This window comes from Camelus dromedarius, chromosome 13 (genome assembly GCF_036321535.1).
Source record: "Camelus dromedarius isolate mCamDro1 chromosome 13, mCamDro1.pat, whole genome shotgun sequence".
NCBI classification, from domain to species: Eukaryota; Metazoa; Chordata; class Mammalia; order Artiodactyla; family Camelidae; genus Camelus; species Camelus dromedarius.
This window is the reverse complement of record NC_087448.1, coordinates 65,675,273-65,694,560: the sequence shown is the minus strand read 5'-3', so window position 1 is coordinate 65,694,560 and position 19,288 is coordinate 65,675,273. Positions and strand designations below refer to the sequence as shown.

At 54.3% G+C, this 19,288-nt stretch overlaps 1 protein-coding gene across 2 annotated transcripts in view; it reads right to left on the bottom strand.

Moving 5' to 3' along the window:
* Positions 1–19,288, bottom strand: part of SLC7A1 (solute carrier family 7 member 1) — a 66,274-nt gene that overhangs the window by 5,758 nt on the left and 41,228 nt on the right. For both annotated transcript variants that reach the window (XM_031465822.2, XM_010977115.3), the window contains exons 3-12: positions 15,751–16,134; positions 12,831–12,989; positions 10,991–11,165; positions 6,925–7,046; positions 6,190–6,412; positions 5,345–5,484; positions 3,563–3,665; positions 1,664–1,881; positions 1,268–1,434; positions 433–541 (exon numbers count right to left, since the gene is read on the bottom strand). In XM_031465822.2, the coding sequence (XP_031321682.1) occupies positions 433–541; positions 1,268–1,434; positions 1,664–1,881; positions 3,563–3,665; positions 5,345–5,484; positions 6,190–6,412; positions 6,925–7,046; positions 10,991–11,165; positions 12,831–12,989; positions 15,751–16,120 (1,786 nt within the window). In that variant the 5' untranslated portion in view covers positions 16,121–16,134. The remainder of the gene's footprint in view (positions 1–432; positions 542–1,267; positions 1,435–1,663; positions 1,882–3,562; positions 3,666–5,344; positions 5,485–6,189; positions 6,413–6,924; positions 7,047–10,990; positions 11,166–12,830; positions 12,990–15,750; positions 16,135–19,288) is intronic.

Genomic DNA, 19,288 nt, shown 5'->3' with positions numbered 1-19,288 from the left:
ATGGGTCCGGCCGGTCCCTGCGGCCGTGGGCCAGGCTGCAGCTGCCGGCGGGGTGAGCAAACCGGTGCTTCACCAATGGCAGGCTCACGGGCTTGTTCTTAGAACGTCAGGCTCTCTCGCCCAACAAGATAACTAGTTCAGGCCAAAGGCTATTAAAATGAAAATCACCTAAAAGGGAGGGAGGACCCACAGCCTCCCAGGAGTTCCCTGCTGACTGAGAGAAAACCGCTGACTGCGCTGTTTTCACTGTGTTTTGAAATCTGAACCAGGGGAGGTGGAGGACAAGGGCCACCCAGCAAGGAGCAGGGGAGACAGGTGAGCAGCACAGATGGGGGGGTGGGGGGGTGGGAGGGGTGGAGGGTGGGAGGGGGCAGGCCGGGAGACACCAGGACACTGGCAGGCAGGTCACAGCAAAGCCCAGGACTCACGTACCGATGAGCATCCACACGGCAAACCGCACCCATGTGCCTTGGTCCAGCTGCATCATGAGATAGATGTTCACAAAGATGCTCAGGACGGGGAGTACCGGCAAGAAGGGCACCTGCAAAGACAGGAGGCGGCAGCGTCACCCGGCTGAGTGGGGAGCTCGGGACACAGGACTGCCTCCGCCTGAAGCATTTAGCAAAACTGCCTGAGACAAGAGAGCACACCTGACGCTCTTCTGGAGGCCGTGTCCTTGTGGGGAGGGGAGTGAGTGCCAGCTCCCACCCTGCACCCCTCACATATACCCTGTACCCCAAACACACACCCCATGCCACCAGCACACACCCCTGTACCCCCAAATACACTCCCCTGTACCCCAGGACACATGCCATTTCCCCAACACATACCCCGTACCCCCAACACATTCCCCTGAACCCCCAGCCCCCCACACAAATACACGCCCACACAGGCAAGTCCTGGAAGGTGGGAGTTTGGTTCTAATTTACTGATTGCCAAAGTGAGCTCTACTCGAACTCCTGCTTTATCTCAAAGACTGAACTATTTTATTATTTGTAGAATCTAAAACTGCAGAAGCCCTGGTTATCTCCAAGACCTGGATGACATGCGACCCACCAGGGCGGACATCTATGAGAAGCCCCAGTGGACGAGGGGCCGGAAGGGGCCTTCTTCCACAGTCTGTCCTCTCGTCCCCCTGAGCCCGGCCGGCCAGCACCTCTTCTGGACACCCAGGCAGAGCCCACGTGGCAGGACAGCCTCCTGGAAGGAGCGCCAGGGTCACGGCCTCCCAGAGGGCTCCCTCCAGCCGCCAGGCAGAGCTGCTCACCTTAAACGACAGCTTGGTCTTGCTCTCAGGCTGCCGCCAGATGATGGCCGTGACGACTGAGCAGAGGAAGGCAGAGCCCATGAGCGCAAAGACTGCCCACAGCTCCCCCTTCGTCAGAGCCTCCTTTCCCAGCACGGCCACCATGCAGAAGGTGAGGATCAGAATCGCTGAGAGGAAAAAAGAGAGACACAGTTCCCACAGACATCCTCAGCCCTCCCCAAAACCCTCAGAGAGGCTGGCAGGCTCCGTTTCTGCAGGGAGCAACCAAACCGGGGCAGGGTGAGTGACATCACTGCCCAGGAGCCACCGGGCCCCGGCCCACCCCCGTGGGCGTGAAACCACGCGGTGCCCACAAGCGAGACCCCAAACACTGCTCGGGGAACGGGAGGGTCTTACCTATGAGGCTGGTTGAGATGTTTACAATGAGACCTGAGAATTTGGAAGGGTCTGTATTTTTGGGCGAAAGCACAGTTTTCAAAGAAAACTTTTCTGCTTCTGGTAAAAAGCCGGTCTGGGAGTCGCTGGTGCTGACCAGCTCGTTCTGGTCAGCCTGGTCCAGCTCTTCGGTGGTTCTGGCCATCTGGTACACCATGTTAGGCTGCTCTGGCTGGTACCTGTAAGGCAGCGCGTTGCCTGACCGTCATAATGTGCGTCAATTAAGCGAAGGACACACACTAACTGAAGCTCCTAGTATACCTTCAAAGGCAAGTTGCCTTGACAGGAGGCATAAAATGGGAAGAAGATGGTCAGAATGACATATTCTCCAGCAAGTGGAGACACAGGAGGAGTCCTGGGCCTCAGCTTCTGCTCCTGCTTCTGGGCAACACCCTCCCTGATGTGTCTGTTTTGAGGCAACTTGACCTCCACCATGAACCAGCCCAGAGCAAAGTACTGAGACAATGTCTCTTGCTCTGAAAAGTGGCACCGGCCCTTGGGTACTTAAGATATTGGGCCGCTTCAACAAAACGATGGCTGCAGGGAGCTAAAGGCGCAGCCAGAAATAGAAAGCCGTGGCATTGGGACCCCACTTGGTGCAGAGAGCCAGAGAAACGCGTCTGTGAGCTGCCGGAGTCGAGAAATTCTGTTTGGGAGATTTAATTGGATCACTTTATTTTAAAACTCCAAGTGCCTTAGAATAAATAGCTCAACAGAGCTGGGTGAAGGACCCAGCCTGTGGCAGGATTTCCAAGACACTAGCCACCTGCAAGGAAAGCAGTCATTTTAAATGAGGCCCCTTATCTGCCCAGCCAAAGTGAACAGAGCTCCCATCTCTTTCACTGACTTCGAAAAATGGAACGCTTTATGAATTATTTTGCATATAATCTAAGAGCAAGTAAAAAGATATTTAACGATTTTTTTCCCTTACTGGTTCACTTTATGCAACACCATTCGGTCAGTTAAGAAAGTGGAGAGGATCTCAGAGAAGATTCTAGCACTGAGCTCTTAAGAAGGAGTAAGTGGTCAGAAACAAGGAAACTAGTTTCAGCTGATTCTCCACAGCCACTGCTGGGGCTCAAGGCAGTTAAAGGAGCTGCGGGGCACATTAGAAACAGAATCAGGGGCCTCACAAGTATAACAACCTGAAAAAGAAGCAGGGGGGACTCTTGCCAGGTGAGCAGCACCGAGAGTCTCCGTGAGCACATGGAGGTGCTTGGGATGTCCGCGACCTGGGTCGTTCCTGGGGGCAAAGAAGCTGTCTCGCGGAGCACAGGAAATGCGAGCAGGGTGTGCTTTCAGAGAGGGGCACCACGGCAGCTGAGAACACCGGGACACCAAGCCTGGGCCCAGAACTGCCATCCACGGGGCTGGTCACCCACGCAAGGCCAAAAACTGGCCCTCACTCCTCCAAGGGCGGCACAGTGTTGCCATGGAAGCATCACACTGACCCGCGTTCCACAGGTCTTGGGTTCTCCCAACTCTCACCGGGGCCAGGACCCAGTCTCCTCTGTCCTAAGAACCTGGACCAGATGGAAATTATTGCCCTAAGCCTTCAAAAATTCTGATCCAAGGATCCAGGCCCAATAGGCAGATCAATAACCTGTCTCTATCCTCCCAACATCTGGTCGGAAAACTCAGCACCTGAGACAGGTGGGGCCACGTGACGCTCTTCAAGGATGTTCTCGGTGACTAGGCTCCCAACTACCAGACCCACCCTCCCCCAGGCAGTTCCCGAAGGAGCTTCACACAACCTAAATCACACCGTGAAAACCATGAACGTGCACCGTTAATAGGAAGGCTGGCAATTGAAAGGAAATCTGCTATCCATGCCCCAGAACCCAGGAGAGCCATACGTACCGCAAGACCAACACGCACGCAGCCACCAGAGAGTAAGCCAGGAGGGTGCCGATGGACATGAGGTCCACCAGGTCCTTCAGGTCGAAGAGGAAGGCCATCACAGCTGGAGCAAATGGAAACAGCAGGGCTGTGGGCGGCCCTCCTCCCACACCGACAGCCCCCACCCACCTGTGCCCCTCAGCCCCTGCCCCTTCCGTGGAAAGGCATGGTGACATTGCTTAAAGGGAAGAAAAGCTCAGGACTGAGCCACACACACAGTCCTCAACGGGGAACTGTAATAGCTAACATTTCTGTAGAGATTACTTGCATCAACTTGACCCTTTTTGATCCTCACGGCAATTTTGCAAGCTATCCCTACACTAAAGATGGAGAAAGTGAAGTTCAGATACGTTGGGAGACTTACCTAAGATCACACAGCTACAAAGGGGAAAAGTCAGGACCTGAGCTAGGTTCTTATGGCTCTGAGTCCAGTGTGTCTTCCTCTATAGTCACTTTAAAGCTTATAGTTTGATCTCCCATAATCAGCACAGGAAGGAAGTTAAGGCCAGTTTTCAATATGATGGAATTACATGTAAATACTGAAAAAACATTCACTATTTCCAATTCCTTAATCCCTTAAACATACTAGTCATATTCGGACACACAGTATCCCTTAACCTGAGCATGTGATCGCTCTCAGGAATGTGGAATTACAAAACAAATGTGTTAAATAATGAAAAACTAGCTCTCTTTCATTGTATAATATTAATCCACAAAACTAAGCACACTTTGTTTGCCATGGGGATAAATACTACTAACCATTCATTCATTTAAGATGGTCAAATGCCTTCCCAATGGCTACTGGACAAGTCCCTGGGGTACCACTGCGACAGGCACTGTGTCTTAATTTACCAAAGAGACCCACTGCTCTACTCACACCTGGGAAGGAACCAGCCACTTTGGCCCCCAAACGAGCCAGGAACCAGAAGCCAGCTCTCCTCCACTCCCTGGGTGTGCGCCGCACTCCCTCACCTCCCTGAGCCTCCGCTGCCAGAGTGTGCAGCGGGAGAGCCCTGCCTCCGGGCCAGGAAATGCAAGCAAAGGAGGAAACAGAAAACAGACAGTGGTCTCCTCTCACGGCTCCCTTTTCTTATTCAAGGGCCCCTGGAACATACACCGCTCAAAAGGTTTCACCAATTTCATCTGTCAAAACTGCCCTCTTGGCGAGGAACCTGGGATTTGATCGGATAAACCTCCCCTGGACCTGCCACTATTGATCAGCTTAGGGGTCATGGCTCACCAGCAACACCCTCAGTGTCTCCTGGGGGACAGGTGGCACGTTTTACAAAACGTTGACCAGAGGGGTTCTCATTTTCCAAAGAATTCGTGAGCTAAGGAGATGCATGGGTGGTGAATTTCCAGTACAACCAGAGGTCACCTGGCTTGTACCATGGAAGACACCAAACCACCAAGGCCTACTCAGGACACTCGGGAAAGGGGGAAAGACGCAGGGCTTTGAAGGAACAGTGTGTGGTCTCAGCTCCGCCCAGCAAGATGATGATAATAATTTAAAAAAATCAAACTTTCGGAGAATTCCATCACACCCTCCATAAAACTGGCCCCTGTCTTTTGTCAAAAGGGCAGTTAGCTACCTTGCAATAAACCAGCTTCCAAGGGTAAAAATCTAATGTTAACAAGACCAGTTATAACTCCTCGCAGACCTGCAGAAGTCAGGGTCTCTCCCTAGGGAACGACAGAGCAACTGTTAAAATACCGGCATGTGAAAATCACTCCAGTTCTTACCAGCAATGGCACCTGAGGTTAATGTGGCGATTATCGGTGTTTTGGTTCTATTGTTGATTTTGGCCAGAAATTTAAATAGCAGCCCATCTTCAGCCATGGCATAGATAACTCGAGGCATGGGAAACATGGAGCCTAAAAGACTGGATGGGAAGAAAAGGCAAAATGCACCTGTTAAATAAATAGCTCACCGGGAACAGAGGCACCATAGTGGGGCCATGTGGGTTACCTCCGCCCGGTGACGCCGGCGGCTGAAAGGCCAACCAGCGCGCCAACCCCGGGGGAAGCGCACGCTGCAAGTCCGCAGGAAGGGAAAGGGCGGAAGCGTCTGATGTCAGCTAGCGTGGCATCTAGATGTAATTTTTTGAAAGAGGAATATTGTATTTATTTATTCCTGTGATTATTTCCAGCTGAATCAAACAGAAACTAAAAGCATCACTGTGTTCACGAGGATTCCTCTGTGGTCAGTCGATACTGAGCAAACGCTTCCTGCAGGTTCAGGCTGGCAGGAAGTACGGGAGCAAAATGCTTCCCATCCAAAGGCACTTACTCCCCTTTTCAAGGTAACCTCCACTTTACGGCCAAACTAAGGGCCAAAATACAGTGTTCGCGGAGGAGGCCTGGTCAGTGGTCACAGTCGGGACAGAGAGCCAGGCCCTCGCTGCACAGATGGTGCTAAAACGTGGGCCTCAGGTTCTTGGAGAGCCAGGTCAGTGACACAGACCGCGCTCGGGTGACCGACGCAGCAATGAGGGCAGAGAGCACACGGCCAGGCTGGGGCAGCGGCTCCGCGCACACGGGTGAGTCACACAGACAGCACACTGGCCCTCCGGGGGTGTCCTCCTCACCTGGTGGAAAGGGCGCAGAGGGAGCCGACGGCCACCGCGTACTTGGCGCCCTCCCAGCCCACGTGCTTGAAGGCGTCGGGCAGGGGGCTGTCCTTGTCCAGACAGAAGTATGGCATCATGAGTGTGAGGGCGGCCGACACCCCGAAGTAGGCGACGAAGCAGATGAGCAGGGACGCCACGATGCCCACGGGGATGGCCTTCTGGGGGTTCTTGACCTCCTCCCCTGGAAGAGCAGGGAGTCAGCCGGGGGGCAGCGGGGGTGAGGGGGTCACACCACCACGGGCCCCCAGACGTGCACGGCCCTGCGGGACCACAGACCAGAACACCTACGGGCCCAGGGAGGGTTCTCAGCCTTTACACTGCGGTTCAGCAGGAAAGAGACTAGTTTCCTTTGGCAGAGAAAACATGGGAGGCCGGGGGAGCCTGGCCAGTCATCCCCCAGGAGGACAGTATTTCTAGTGGCCCCGCTTCTCCCGAATGGTGCCCAGATATGCAATCAGCTGCAGCGAGGCTGTCACTGTCCCGGGCACGTGGCGGCACAGCCAGGCATGTTCGTGATGCAGTTTCCTGCAGATACGGCCCCTCGGGGACATGACAAATGGGGGCAGATGGGCAGGAAGCTACAAATCACACGGGCCCCTCGGGTGCCAGCGTGGGCACCGGCGCAGGCCCCCGGGGAGGGAAACAGCGGCTGTGGCCAGAGGAGCCCAGCTGCATGCCAGGTGGCGGGCGTACCTGTGGTCGCGATGCAGTCGAAGCCCACGAAGGCGTAGAAGCAGGTGGCCGCCCCCGATAGGACACCAGAGAACCCGAAGGGCATGAATCCACCGACACCTGGATTCCCCACCTTCGTGTCACTAGAAAAAAGAGCCACAGGGATCACAGCAGCTGCTTCGTGGGCCTGAAGAGGAGCCCTTCCGAATAGGCGCCCCACCCGACGGCTCCCTCGGCGGCCTGGGGGCTGCCTTAGTGAACAGCCCCCAGATCGGCTGTACCGGCCACCAACTCCCTCCCTGGGCAACAGGCCTCCCTGCTCAGCTGCAGGGTGTCCAACCCAAAAGGGGAGGAACCACTCACTAAGGCTTCAGTTCCTCCCCTTCATGGGGAGGAGCCGTCTAGAACCCTGGGGTGACCCTGGGGATGTGGCCACAGACAAAGCCACCGGATGCAAGAACTGGCTTCCTGGACCAGGAAAGCGGTGTGCTGGACTGACCGCCCACAGACGTGGACTAAAAGAACTAAACCTTTGTCTCGTGGAAGCCAGTGTTATCTCGGGGCTTCCATCCTAACTGACAGGCAGACCCAACAGAACTTTCTCAGCAGGTGTCCGTGCCCTGCTGATGCTCCCCTCCCCCTGCGCTGGTTCCCCGTCCACGGGACACGGTGGGAAAACCAGAGCAGCACAAGTCAAAGGCAGCCAGGAAACAGCTGGGCACAGGATCACACCTCTCCCCCGACCACGTGACAGCCTGCCTCCCAGGCCGAAGGGGATGAACACCACAGCCAGGGCGGTCAGAGCCGCCTCCCACCCATGCGGGCCTGCGCTCCTCCTCGCCCTGCGGTTGGGTCGGGAACTGCTCCACCCTTTCAGAGACAAGCAGTTTCATGAAAGTCCACGTGGCCGCTGTCAGAAACACACAGCTATGGCTGGAAAGAGAACGGAAGAAAGAAACTCCCACCTTCTAATAAAATGAGAGAGCAGGCTATGCCCAGCCGCACGGCATCCACCTCTCAAAGCCTCCGCGGCAGCGCTCCCGGGGCTGCGGGCAGGGCTGAGCCGAGGGCCGCACCCGTGACAGTCAGCACCACCCACGGGCACAAGCCACCTCTTCAAAAAAGGAATCAAACTAAATCTCGGCCGATAACCTAGAAACTGCATTGAGTCCTGCCCTGTGAACAGCACCAATAGCCAGGGACCTGCGCTGGGTCTGGGTCAGGCCCTGTGAACAGCACCAATAACCAGGGACCTGCACTGGGTCTGGATCCTGCCCTGTGAACAGCACCAACAGCCAGGAACCTGCATTGGGTCTGGGTCCTGCCCTGTGAACAGCACCAATAGCCAGGAACCTGCATTGGGTCTGGGTCCTGCCCTGTGAACAGCACCAATACCAGGGACCTGCACTAGGTCTGGGTCCTGCCCTGTGAACAGCACCAACAGCCAGGAACCTGCATTGGGTCTGGGTCCTGCCCTGTGAACAGCACCAATAATCAGGGACCTGCACTGGGTCCTGCCCTGTGAACAGCACCAATAGCCAGGAACGTGCATTGGGTCTGGTTCCTGCCCTGTGAACAGCACCAATAACCAGGAACCTGCATTGGGTCTGGGTCCTGCCCTGTGAACAGCACCAATAGCCAGGAACCTGCATTGGGTCTGGGTCCTGCCCTGTGAACAGCACCAATAATCAGGGACCTGCACTGGGTCCTGCCCTGTGAACAGCACCAATAGCCAGGAACCTGCATGGGGTCTGGGTCCTGCCCTGTGAACAGCACCAATAACCAGGAACCTGCATTGGGTCTGGGTCCTGCCCAGTGAACAGCACCAATAATCAGGGACCTGCACTGGGTCCTGCCCTGTGAACAGCACCAATAGCCAGGAACCTGCATTGGGTCTGGGTCCTGCCCTGTGAACAGACCAATAACCAGGGACCTGCACTGGGTCTGGGTCCTGCCCTGTGAACAGCACCAATAGCCAGGGACCTGCATTGGGTCTGGGTCCTGCCCTGTGAACAGCACCAATAGCCAGGAACCTGCATTGGGTCTGGGTCCTGCCCTGTGAACAGCACCAATAACCAGGAACCTGCAATGGGTTCTTCCCTGTGAACAGCACGAATAGCCAGGGACCTGCATTGGGTCTGGGTCCTGCCCTGTGAACAGCACCAATAGCCAGGAACCTGCATTGGGTCCTGCCTTGTGAACAGCACCAATAGCCAGGACCTGCACTGGGTCCTGCCTTGTGAACAGCACCAACATCGAGGAATCTGCATTGGGTCTGGGTCCTGCCCTGTGAACAGCACCAATAGCCAGGAACCTGCATTGGGTCTGGGTCCTGCCCTGTGAACAGCACCAATAACCAGGAACCTGCAATGGGTTCTGCCCTGTGAACAGCACGAATAGCCAGGGACCTGCACTGGGTCTGGGTCTTGCCTTGTGAAAAGCACCAATAAAAAGGGACCTGCAGTGAGTCCTGCCCTGTGAACAGCACGAATAGCCAGGGACCTGCATTGGGTCTGGGTCTTGCCTTGTGAAAAGCACCAATAAAAAGGGACCTGCAGTGAGTCCTGCCCTGTGAACAGCCCAGGAAGAGAAGCTCCCCAAGCCTCCAGTCTCCTGCGTTACTTCGAAGCATGTTTCAGACTGGCCTTACTCCAGCCCGCATTTCGGGCACCAAGAGGCCTCAGGATGCTTGGGGATGATATATTCAAAGCCCTCATTTCTCTGTAATTGAGTTTTGTCCCCAGAAGGAAGGCTTATTTATTTGAACTGTGAACCACATAATATTAGAGTCAGAGTAATTTTACACACTGGCTTCCTGTCTGTGTTCCAACAGTGAATTCGTTACATACACATCAATGCCTGACCCCTGATCAGGCCACCGGAGGACACGGTTGGACACCCAGTCCCCAGCCAGAGGCCAGCTTGACCTGTGCCCACTGGGCTCCCCAGAGTGAGAGCTCGTCTCTCAGCCTCCCTTGCAGCTAGATTCTGCCAGTGGAATGTGGGCAGCAGGGACGTGTGTCTCCCACATCTGAGCACACTGTCCACCACACACCCTCTCCCTCCTAGGAGAGCTGGGTCACGCCCTTGCCCACAGCCCAGCTCCCACCACGCAGTAAGGACAGCGTCCCTGGGGATGTCCTAACAGCCAGGTGGACGATCTGGGTCTCAGAAAGCCTGTGCTTGGCTGTGCCGGCCAGCCACCCCAGACTGCTCATTTTAGGACCTGAGACATCATTGTAAAGCCACTATATTTTATGAGGGTCTCATCAGAGTGGTTAACCATTAGCCGTAATTAAAAAAGAATTGTAGACAAAATTTAAACTCCCTGTTCTCCATCCTGGGACCCTAAAATTCACTCGAAAATCTGACAAAAAGATCAAAAAGATACAATTGTTTGGCTTTTGTTTCCTGGCTAAGATAAGCTTGCCAGTAGGGTGCACTGAGAGGCCTGAAAAGGCACAGGGTTCGAGGGCTGGCCAGTCGCCTGCCTCTAACCCTGGGTGTCCTGAGCCACAGGCACGGAAGGGTGATGGGGCCACGGCTCCTGGGGCGGATGCGGCCTGAGCTGAGTGCAAGTGACAGAGATGATTATAGTCACATTTTGATACTTTAGTAATTCCGAAAACCTCTGATAATAGTCTGTGATAAAAGTTCCATGCAGTTTTTCCCTTGTTGTATGTTATTAGATAGGAAGGCATTTCAAGATAAAGTGGTCCTACCACTGTACTGCAGCGAAAATCCTTTCCGAATACAGAATTCAGTGGCTGACCATGAAACAGATTACGAGGAAAAAGGGATTACTTACTGGGTCTGACAATGATCCTCAACTGTGTATAATTTTGGAATTAGAGGCAGATTCTGTTTTCCCTAATATCTTCCCCTGTCTTACAATGTTCAGTCAAGTACAAGGACATAAAAACTAACACAAACTTCAGACAAATAAAACACCTTCAGCTACTTGGCTGCGAAAAATAAATAACAAAATATTCTAATTTAAATTATATTTTTTAGAAAAGACTTGTACTGTTGTAGCCAGTTACATCCCCCAAGGACGTGGACGTGACACACAGAAGCCACAACTCACTTGTTCAAGCAGAGATGACTGGACGCATTCCGGAAATCCTCCTCCGTGAGCTGCCAGTTTTTAACGGATCCTTTCACAAACCCCGACACCATGATGAAGCCCAGGACCAGAACGTTGACACATGTGAATATTTTATTGACCATGGCTGACTCTTTCACACCCAGAGTTAAAAGCCCTGCAAAAAGCACGTGAACAGAAAACTGTGTCTCAGCGTTAACCTCGTACCAGGCAAGTCCTTCTGGGGCGGGGACGAGAGGGTGACTTAAGAAGAAATCCCAGCAGCACCAAACCTCTGGAGAGGAAGGGGGCTGAATTAACTCTCATTCCAGAGGCAGGGATCAACATAACCGAAGTCCGCGCGATGTTTAACAAAGCCAGCAGAGTTCCATCTCCAGATGCCCTCTGAATCGAGATACTAACCCGGGGGGCACCGAGGGACAGAGAGACGGGGACAGCTCAGCCAACGGCCCATGGAGAGCAAGGGCATCCCCTAGGATGAAGAGAGCCTCTCCCTCCGCACATCCATCCCTGAGAACTGCCCTCAGGAGCAGGATTTCATTTCCTCCAAGGAGACATGTTGCTCAGTTTCTCAGCCGAACGAGTTTTTCAGATGAGGACTCACTCGCACGTACCGTAGGGTGGGAGCAGCACCAGCAGTGACGGCCGTCTGGGGTGTGGAACCCCTACCACGTCCGGGTCCCCCTTGGACGCAGTGCACAGAGACGAGGTCTAGTAGGTAAACCCACGATAAAAAAACCACCGAGCGATAGAAACACAGGGGCCATGTGACGACACTTGTCGTGTTGTTGGTGCAGCAGGACCAGCCTGGGGACCACGGGGCTCACTCCTGTATGAACTCTCGGCTGGGCAAGAGAAGAGGTGTGGGAGGTGCCTTTTATATGCTTTAAAATAAAAGCTGCTCTACCTAACAGACTGAATTTTGAAATACGGACATTAGAAGAGAACTGAGCAATTCATCACAGGGAAGACGTCACCACACTCCGCTCTGTTTCTTCTTTAGCGCCCCTCCCTCCCGTGTTTGTGAAAATCTCACTCCTGCAAACTTAGTTTCTGACACACGTTCCTGCCGGCTGGACCACAAACACTGCTGAGACTGGCCTGTGCAGAACCACATCAATGATGCGTGTGGCAAACAAGCCGTGTTGTTTTTAACACCCATCCAAGATCTTCCAACCTCAGAGGAGAATTTATCCGCATTTCAGCTTAATGTTTACCCTGCAAAACTCCCATCCGAGGGGCTGAGACACGGATAAATGTCACTGAGAAGAGGCTGCCATCAGCTGTGTACGAGCCACGTCTGCACCTTCCAAAATTCTGGACCAGCAGCTTTGTGGTGAAACTTATTTATTTAAAGGGTGTTTTGACGGCTGTTGGGTGTAAAGCCACCCGAGGCGTCGCACACACCAAGGCCCACATCAGTGTCCCAGACAGCCCTGGGGGCCCCCCTCCCCATCACCCTGGCTGAGGAACCCCAACTTTTCTTTCCAAGTGGCCATCCGGCGGGTCAAAAGATTTGTATTCCTGAGTCTTGCACCAAAAGCCTGCAGCACTAACAAAGTCTTAGTCCACCAGCAGTTAGCCAAACAGCTGAGATTCTCTTAATTTAAATGACAGGCAACTCGACAGCTATTCAATAGGCCAGTCCTGGGTGAATCTCTATAAGCCACCTGGACAAACAAAACGTCTGCATTAATTACACAAAGAAAAAGAAGTGGGGGGGATGGGAGAATGAGAAAAGGAAGAAACGAACTGAACAGCAGCCCGTCCTCCACCTCGGAGCCCTCACGCCAACCTGATGCCTCTCAGGGTGCGGCCTTACCTGTTAGGATGAGAATTATAATCACAGCAAATATGTCTGGGTTCTCGGCCAGCACCCCGGGGGCATGCAGGGCCATGTGCGTCCGCGAGAACTCCCCGATGGGCTTGCCGATCAGCTCGTCAAACGTGGCGCTCCAGGCTCTGGCAACGCTGGAGGTACCTGCCGGGAAGCACACCGTCAGCGGGAACTGGCGGGGAACAGCGAGCAGACGGCTTGTCCTCAGGCTCGACGTCTGGGCGCCGGCGCGGGGCCCGCAGCGGGTGCGCGGGGACCTGGAGGCAGCAGCCTGACCCCGGGACATGCTGACTCAGGACCGAGCGCCAGCCCGGGTCTGCAGAGCAGTGGGAAGCCTGGGGAGCCTCGCATTTTGCACCCAACCAATGTTCACATGTGTACCGTGCATTTCTATTGTGTGTCTAAGTGAACAGTGACGGAAGTATAGGAAAATAATGTCCCCTCAGCACCCAAAGGCACTCCGACAGCACTGAATTCTGCCGACTTTATTCCATCACATAAAGAACTCCCGGGGACGAGCCATTCAATTGATTTCATGGCCGCCCCTGGCTACGGGCTGCAGGCCATGACCTGAGCCTCATTTCTCTGGAAGCTTCTTCTCCAAGACCCTCTGGGCAGCGGAGCTGACAGAGCCGGCCTCCCGTATGGAGGAGGAGATGGACAAGGGGGGCTCGGGCCGGCCCCCCATCTGCAGCGAAATCCCCAGCTCACCCAGGCAGGCCCCCGGCCCCTCCGGCAGGCGTCCATCACCGCTCAGGAAATGTCGCTCAAATTCCAGTATCGACATACAGCGTTTTCCTTTACTTTTTAAGGGGCCTTGCTGGTGACTATGTTCTGGGCCACCCGCAGCATCTGGCCAGAGCAACCTGCAGACGCTCTCTTTCACTACTTGGTCTCATGCAAAGAATTTTTCCAACAACTCAAAAGTGTAAGCACATTTCTCCATCCTCAGTAGCTGGGCCATTACAAGTTCTGTCCATCAAGGCCACACCCAGTGACAGCAAAGGCTCAGAGGCCTGCTCGCTGCTGAGAGGGCCACGTGACAGGGCTGCCCGGCCTTTCCTTCCAGCCTACCTCTCCCCATCTCGGAATCATGGCTTTAAAAATAAACATGTTTGATGGAAAAGCTGCCCTTGCCCAGGACCATGGCTGAGAATCGCCGGCGGTGACGTGGGGACATGTCTGACGAGCAGACACCACCCTGGCCTTGGGCCCCCTCGCCCGCAGGTCCGTAACCAGCGGGTGCCTCACACCCCCCGATGTGTTTTACACGCAGGCAAATCCTCGGGAAGACAGCGGCCCCTTTAAAGTAGCTGCGTTCCCCCCTGAGAGACTGCAGCTTGTGAGTGTCTGTGGTTTAAGCTCTGGTGTTACGCTGAGAGAAACCACGATTAGGAATCTTATTTCCAACTCAGAAGAGTAGACTCGCAGCAGGCGCTGGGAAGAAAGGGAGGCGTCGCCCAGAGCGCCTGGCGGAACCTACACGGGGACCTGGTGCTGGGGTCCCGCAGGCAGCACTGCCCTGGGCATCCCCAGGGCGCGAGTGCAGGAACGGGGCACACAGCTCAACCCCCCTACCTTACTGGGTTTTGATATTGTTACAATGAGCTTGCAAAAACAGAACCGGAATGTTTAGTTGCCATCTGTGGTTCTACGTTTGCGACCCGCCATTTATAGACAGTTTTTCATACATTCAGGGGGTTTGTCTTTTAACTGGACGAGCTCAGCTTCGGCTGTAATCAAAATACAAGTAATGTGAAAAGAAACAAAGCATTTTAACCCACCAAACAAAAAAGACTGTTTTTAGTGTTTTTGTTTGTTGTTTGGTTGTTTTTAACGCTGATGCCCAGAGTCCAGAGTCAGCAAGGATGTGAGGAAAAGGGGCCCCTGGCTATCAGGAAGGTCGCAGGTAACACAGGCCCACTGACCCAGACAGCCTGCTTCTTAGACCATTTTAGTTTTATTTATTTTTTTGTTTATTTACTTTTTATGGCGGGACTGGGGATTGAACCCAGGACCTTGCGTATTAAGCAAGCACTCTACCACTGAGCTATACCCTCCCTCCTTTAGACCATTTTAAAGGGAAAAAAAAAAACAAACCATGGCCATGCCAAAGACATTAAGTAATTAACTGGTTATAATAACAATGCAGCTGGAAACAATCTGAATATCCCACAATGACGTCCACTCAGTCACCTGTATATAAATCTATGTAATGGGAACGTCGTCATCAGAAGCACTACTCTGGAAAACCAGTCGATGCTATGACGACGCTATGTTTACTATGTCTTGTTTATTTTTTTTTAAAAAAGACACAATAGGAAAAATGATACCCCTGGTTCACAAAAGTACTGACAATGGTTATATCCCTAAATGCCATGAACAGAGGGTCCTTTCCCTCCACTGTGCCCTAAACCTGGCATGACCTGGGCAGAGGAGGCATCGGTAACTGCTGAACGAATGAACAAGAGAATCGATTTCACCAGTCTGTCACACAGGGTAATTTCCACTTTCTTCTTTGTGCTTTTCTACATTTCCCAAATTTTTCTGCATCAGACAGTGATATATTTACTCGAGTAATCAGAAAAAAATACTGCAGGAGACCTCCTGCTCTGTAACGCGTCAGGAGCGTCCTGCTGCCTCTGGGTCTGGTGCTGACAAGACTGGCCTCCTGCGGGCCTGGCCCACCCCCGCTAAGGGCCGATGGGCTGGATCATTAAAAGCAAGGGCAGTGATGCCCACAGGGTGCCTCTCCTTCCATTAAGGGAAACGGGACGATGTGTAACAGTCAGGCGAGGAGGCAGATCCCCGGGAGGAGAGAGGCGCAGTCTGTCTGGGGAGCTGAGTGGGTCTGGCCCACGGGGTATAGAGGGCAGGGCACAGGCTCCGGGCACCGGGGACTCACCGATGATGTAGGAGAGGATGAGGTTCCAGCCGGTGACGAAGGCCCAGAGCTCGCCCACGGTGACGTAGCTGTAGAGGTAGGCCGAGCCCGTCTTGGGGACCCGGGCGCCGAACTCACCGTAGCAGAGGCCGGCCAGCACCGAGGCCAGCGCGGCAATCAGGAAGGAGATGACGATGGCGGGGCCAGCGTCCTCCCGGGCCACGGCTCCCGCCAGGACGTAGACGCCGGCCCCCAGCGTACTGCCCACCCCCAGCGCCACCAGGTCGAAAGTGTTCAAGCAGCGGGACAGCCGGCTCTCCTCCCGGCTGCAGTCCACCACCTTCCGCCGCAGCATCTGCTGCCCGATGCTGACCAGCACTGTGCACCCCATTCTGCGGCTCGAACCTGCCGAGAGAAAGACAGAGGTCTTTGCTTCGTCACCGCCCCTGGTTTCACCCATCAACCCCCTCGTCTGCAGCACAGAAGCCAGTGGGGTCCTGCACTGCCCTTAATGCTAACACCTGACAGCCCAGAATCCCAGGACCTGCCGTCAGAACATCCGCCCGCACTTCCGGGTCTCAGGCTGCAGCAGCATGAGAACCACCAGCACACCGGCCATGACCCCGTGGTCTCCGAGCTGCCACTCTTAACTGAGAGCCTCCTAAGCAGAAAGAGCATGGGAAGCACAAACGGAGGACCTCGTTCCTGCCCTCAGTAATCACACAGTTTACCAGGAGAAGCAAGATCCTATTCACGTGTGCTGTTGGGGAAAGCAAACCCAACCGTATTTTAGTGTAATTATTAAAACCCAGAGGCCTGGAATGGCAACGTTTTCTAGACCTTCCTGGGGCCCTCCGAGAGCAGGGACCAAGCTGTTTCCACTTTAACACAGAGCCAGGTCCAGAGCAGAGAAGCACTGAATTATTCCAGGTCAGGGCTCTCGTAACTGTCGCTGCTCCAGGAAGCACTCTTCCTCTGGACCAAGGTGTTGGCCCCAAGTGCTAAGATGACACACCCCCGATCACGTTCTGAGAGGGGCCACGAGCACATGGCACCCAATCTTCACCTGGGACCCATCCAGTGGGGGTCCCCAGAGGCCGCCCACATGGTGAACAGCATCCCAGGTCAGCGTTCAAGTCACTCTCCCGTGGCCACGGGCCAGTCACCAGTGAGTTCACTCCAAGAGGCGGGGCTGCCGGGAGCCCCAAGCAGGAGGAACGCAGGTCCCCATCCTTCCAAAGAGGACCGCATGGAAAAGAGAGAAGACAGTAACCTCACCGGGGGAACCTGAGAGTCACCACCTCTGCCAGGTGGCCAAGGGCGACACTGATAGTGGTGACAGGTCACGCTGACTGTATGATGTGACGAGAAGGGCCCTGACCTCCACGAGCTTCGTCCTCAAACCCATAACCCCTGTCTACTGAGAAGAAATAGCAAACAACCCACAGACGAGGAGCATTCTACAAAACAGCCGACTGACTGGCGGGTGTCATCAAAAACTGGAGAAGTCTGAGAACCTTCACCAGCAGGAGGAGCCTCAGGAGACGGGACACTAAACCTAACATGGGACAGGATGGGATCCCAGAACAGAAGGAGGGCGGCAGGGAAAATTACGGAAATCTGAACAAAGTATGGGCTCAGCTGTGTCCACCGCACTGATGGAAGATGTCAGTGACCGAGGAAGCTGGTGTGGGGCACACAGCAGCTCTCCATCCTACATGTAGTCACAGCATTTCTATAAATCTGAAACTGTTCTAAAATAAGAGCTTAAAAAAACAGCATGTGCAGGGATACACTATCATCATGACTTTTAGCAACCTTCTAGCAACTAAAAATTCATCCTTATGATCAATCGGTATTTATTAACCTAACTCTGCTGCCATTAAGTCACCAGAGAGCAAAGAGTCTAAATAAATGGGACAGCAGGTCCGGCCACATCCACGCATGACCACCTGGAACCCCGCCCACGCCCTGGAGGTCTGGCCCCTGCACCGACCTCATGCCAGGGCCCCTCGGTGGGTCCCATCCTGGCTGGCGCCAGGTCACAGGGGAACAGGTGTCCCCTCTGTTTGTCTGACAGGTCAAGAGGGGAGAAAAACAGTTTCCCAAGACTCAAAGTTTTTAGCTCAAATGGGGAATAAAACTCATCTGATCTGGCCTCCTTCTTGTAAAGATGAGGAAAAACAACTCAGAGAGCCAAGTGTCAAACAGGGTCACAGAGCTCCGGAGGGGCGAGGGCGGTGTCACCGGTGGGGAGGAAGTGACATCACCGGGCAGTGAGGAAGTGGAGGAAATGAGGGAAGGTGGCCTGACCTGTGGAGCAGCAGTGGAGCCAGAGAATCACAGACATGGGGTCTGACGAGAGCAGAGAGCACAGGTGACGGAACGGGAGACCCGCACAGACAGCAGCGGCTCCCGGCTCGTTTGGGGCCGTGACTGGCCAGGTTCTGAAAGCCGGGTCAGCGCCGAAGCGGGGGTGCCCAGCGAGGCCACCGAGCCGGGGGAGCAGGACCTGCCTGGTCCTTTCTTCCCTCCAGGAGTCACCGGGACATATTCCAGTCAGAGTGTGAGTCACAACAAAGCCTTTAACAAACAACTGCTTGGGTCCCAAGTTATGAGGGAAGATGCATCCTTTCTGCACAACCCTCACCAGGAGACACTGAGCTGGGGCCTGCAAAGGCGCAGCGAGGAGCTTCTCAGCATCACCTGGGGGAGGGCAGGAGTGTTTTAAGAAGCCAGGGACCTTAAAGGGAAGCAGTGCATGAAAGCTCCCTGTCACCTGCACTGTTTGTAGCTTGGTCGGTAAATGTGACTCATATTTAGAGAGTGCTTACCTGCTCCCATTAGCTCCTACATGTACTTTTTGGTGAATAATAAACGGATTATCTCCCCCAAACAACAAAAGCCAAGTGCACAGCAAAGACACGGCAATGAAATAGCATTTTCTTTCCTCAGCTTCACAGAGTAAAGGGACCCAGGGGTCCAGGAGGCCAGAGTGAGCCACTCGCTCCCTCGGGAAGATAAGACACACTCCATCTGGTCCACGGTTCACACACCTTCCTCAGGGTGTGCTGCCGTCTGGAGCAGAAGCCAGAGCTGTCAGCGACCCCACTGGGACACTTGGCGAGGGGCGCCCTGGAGGCTGGGAACACAGTCCTGAGAGCCCAGTGACGTCACCTGAGGTGGTAACGATGCCCCTGGACAGGCGGAGCTGCAGTCTATGTGTCACGTGCCCCTGGGAGTCACGGGCATGGGGAGGGCTTCCACAGGTGGAGACCCTCTCCAAGAACCCCCTTACCAACCCTGGGGCCTCAGCATCATCTTCAGAAGAAAGAGGGCTGGTCACTGAATTCTGTAAATTTAGTTACAGATATTGGTTTTCAAATATAGGTGAAAGGCACTTCTTGGTTGAGACCACAAACCATGACTCGCCGGGCGCAGCTGACTTCTTCAAAGTGGGGACATGGTGGCCCGGTTTCTCAGGAACGGTCCTGGCCGTTCCTCCTCCCAGGAGCCCGGAGGGCAGGGCTCCGGGTACCAGTGGACGGGGAGCACAGAA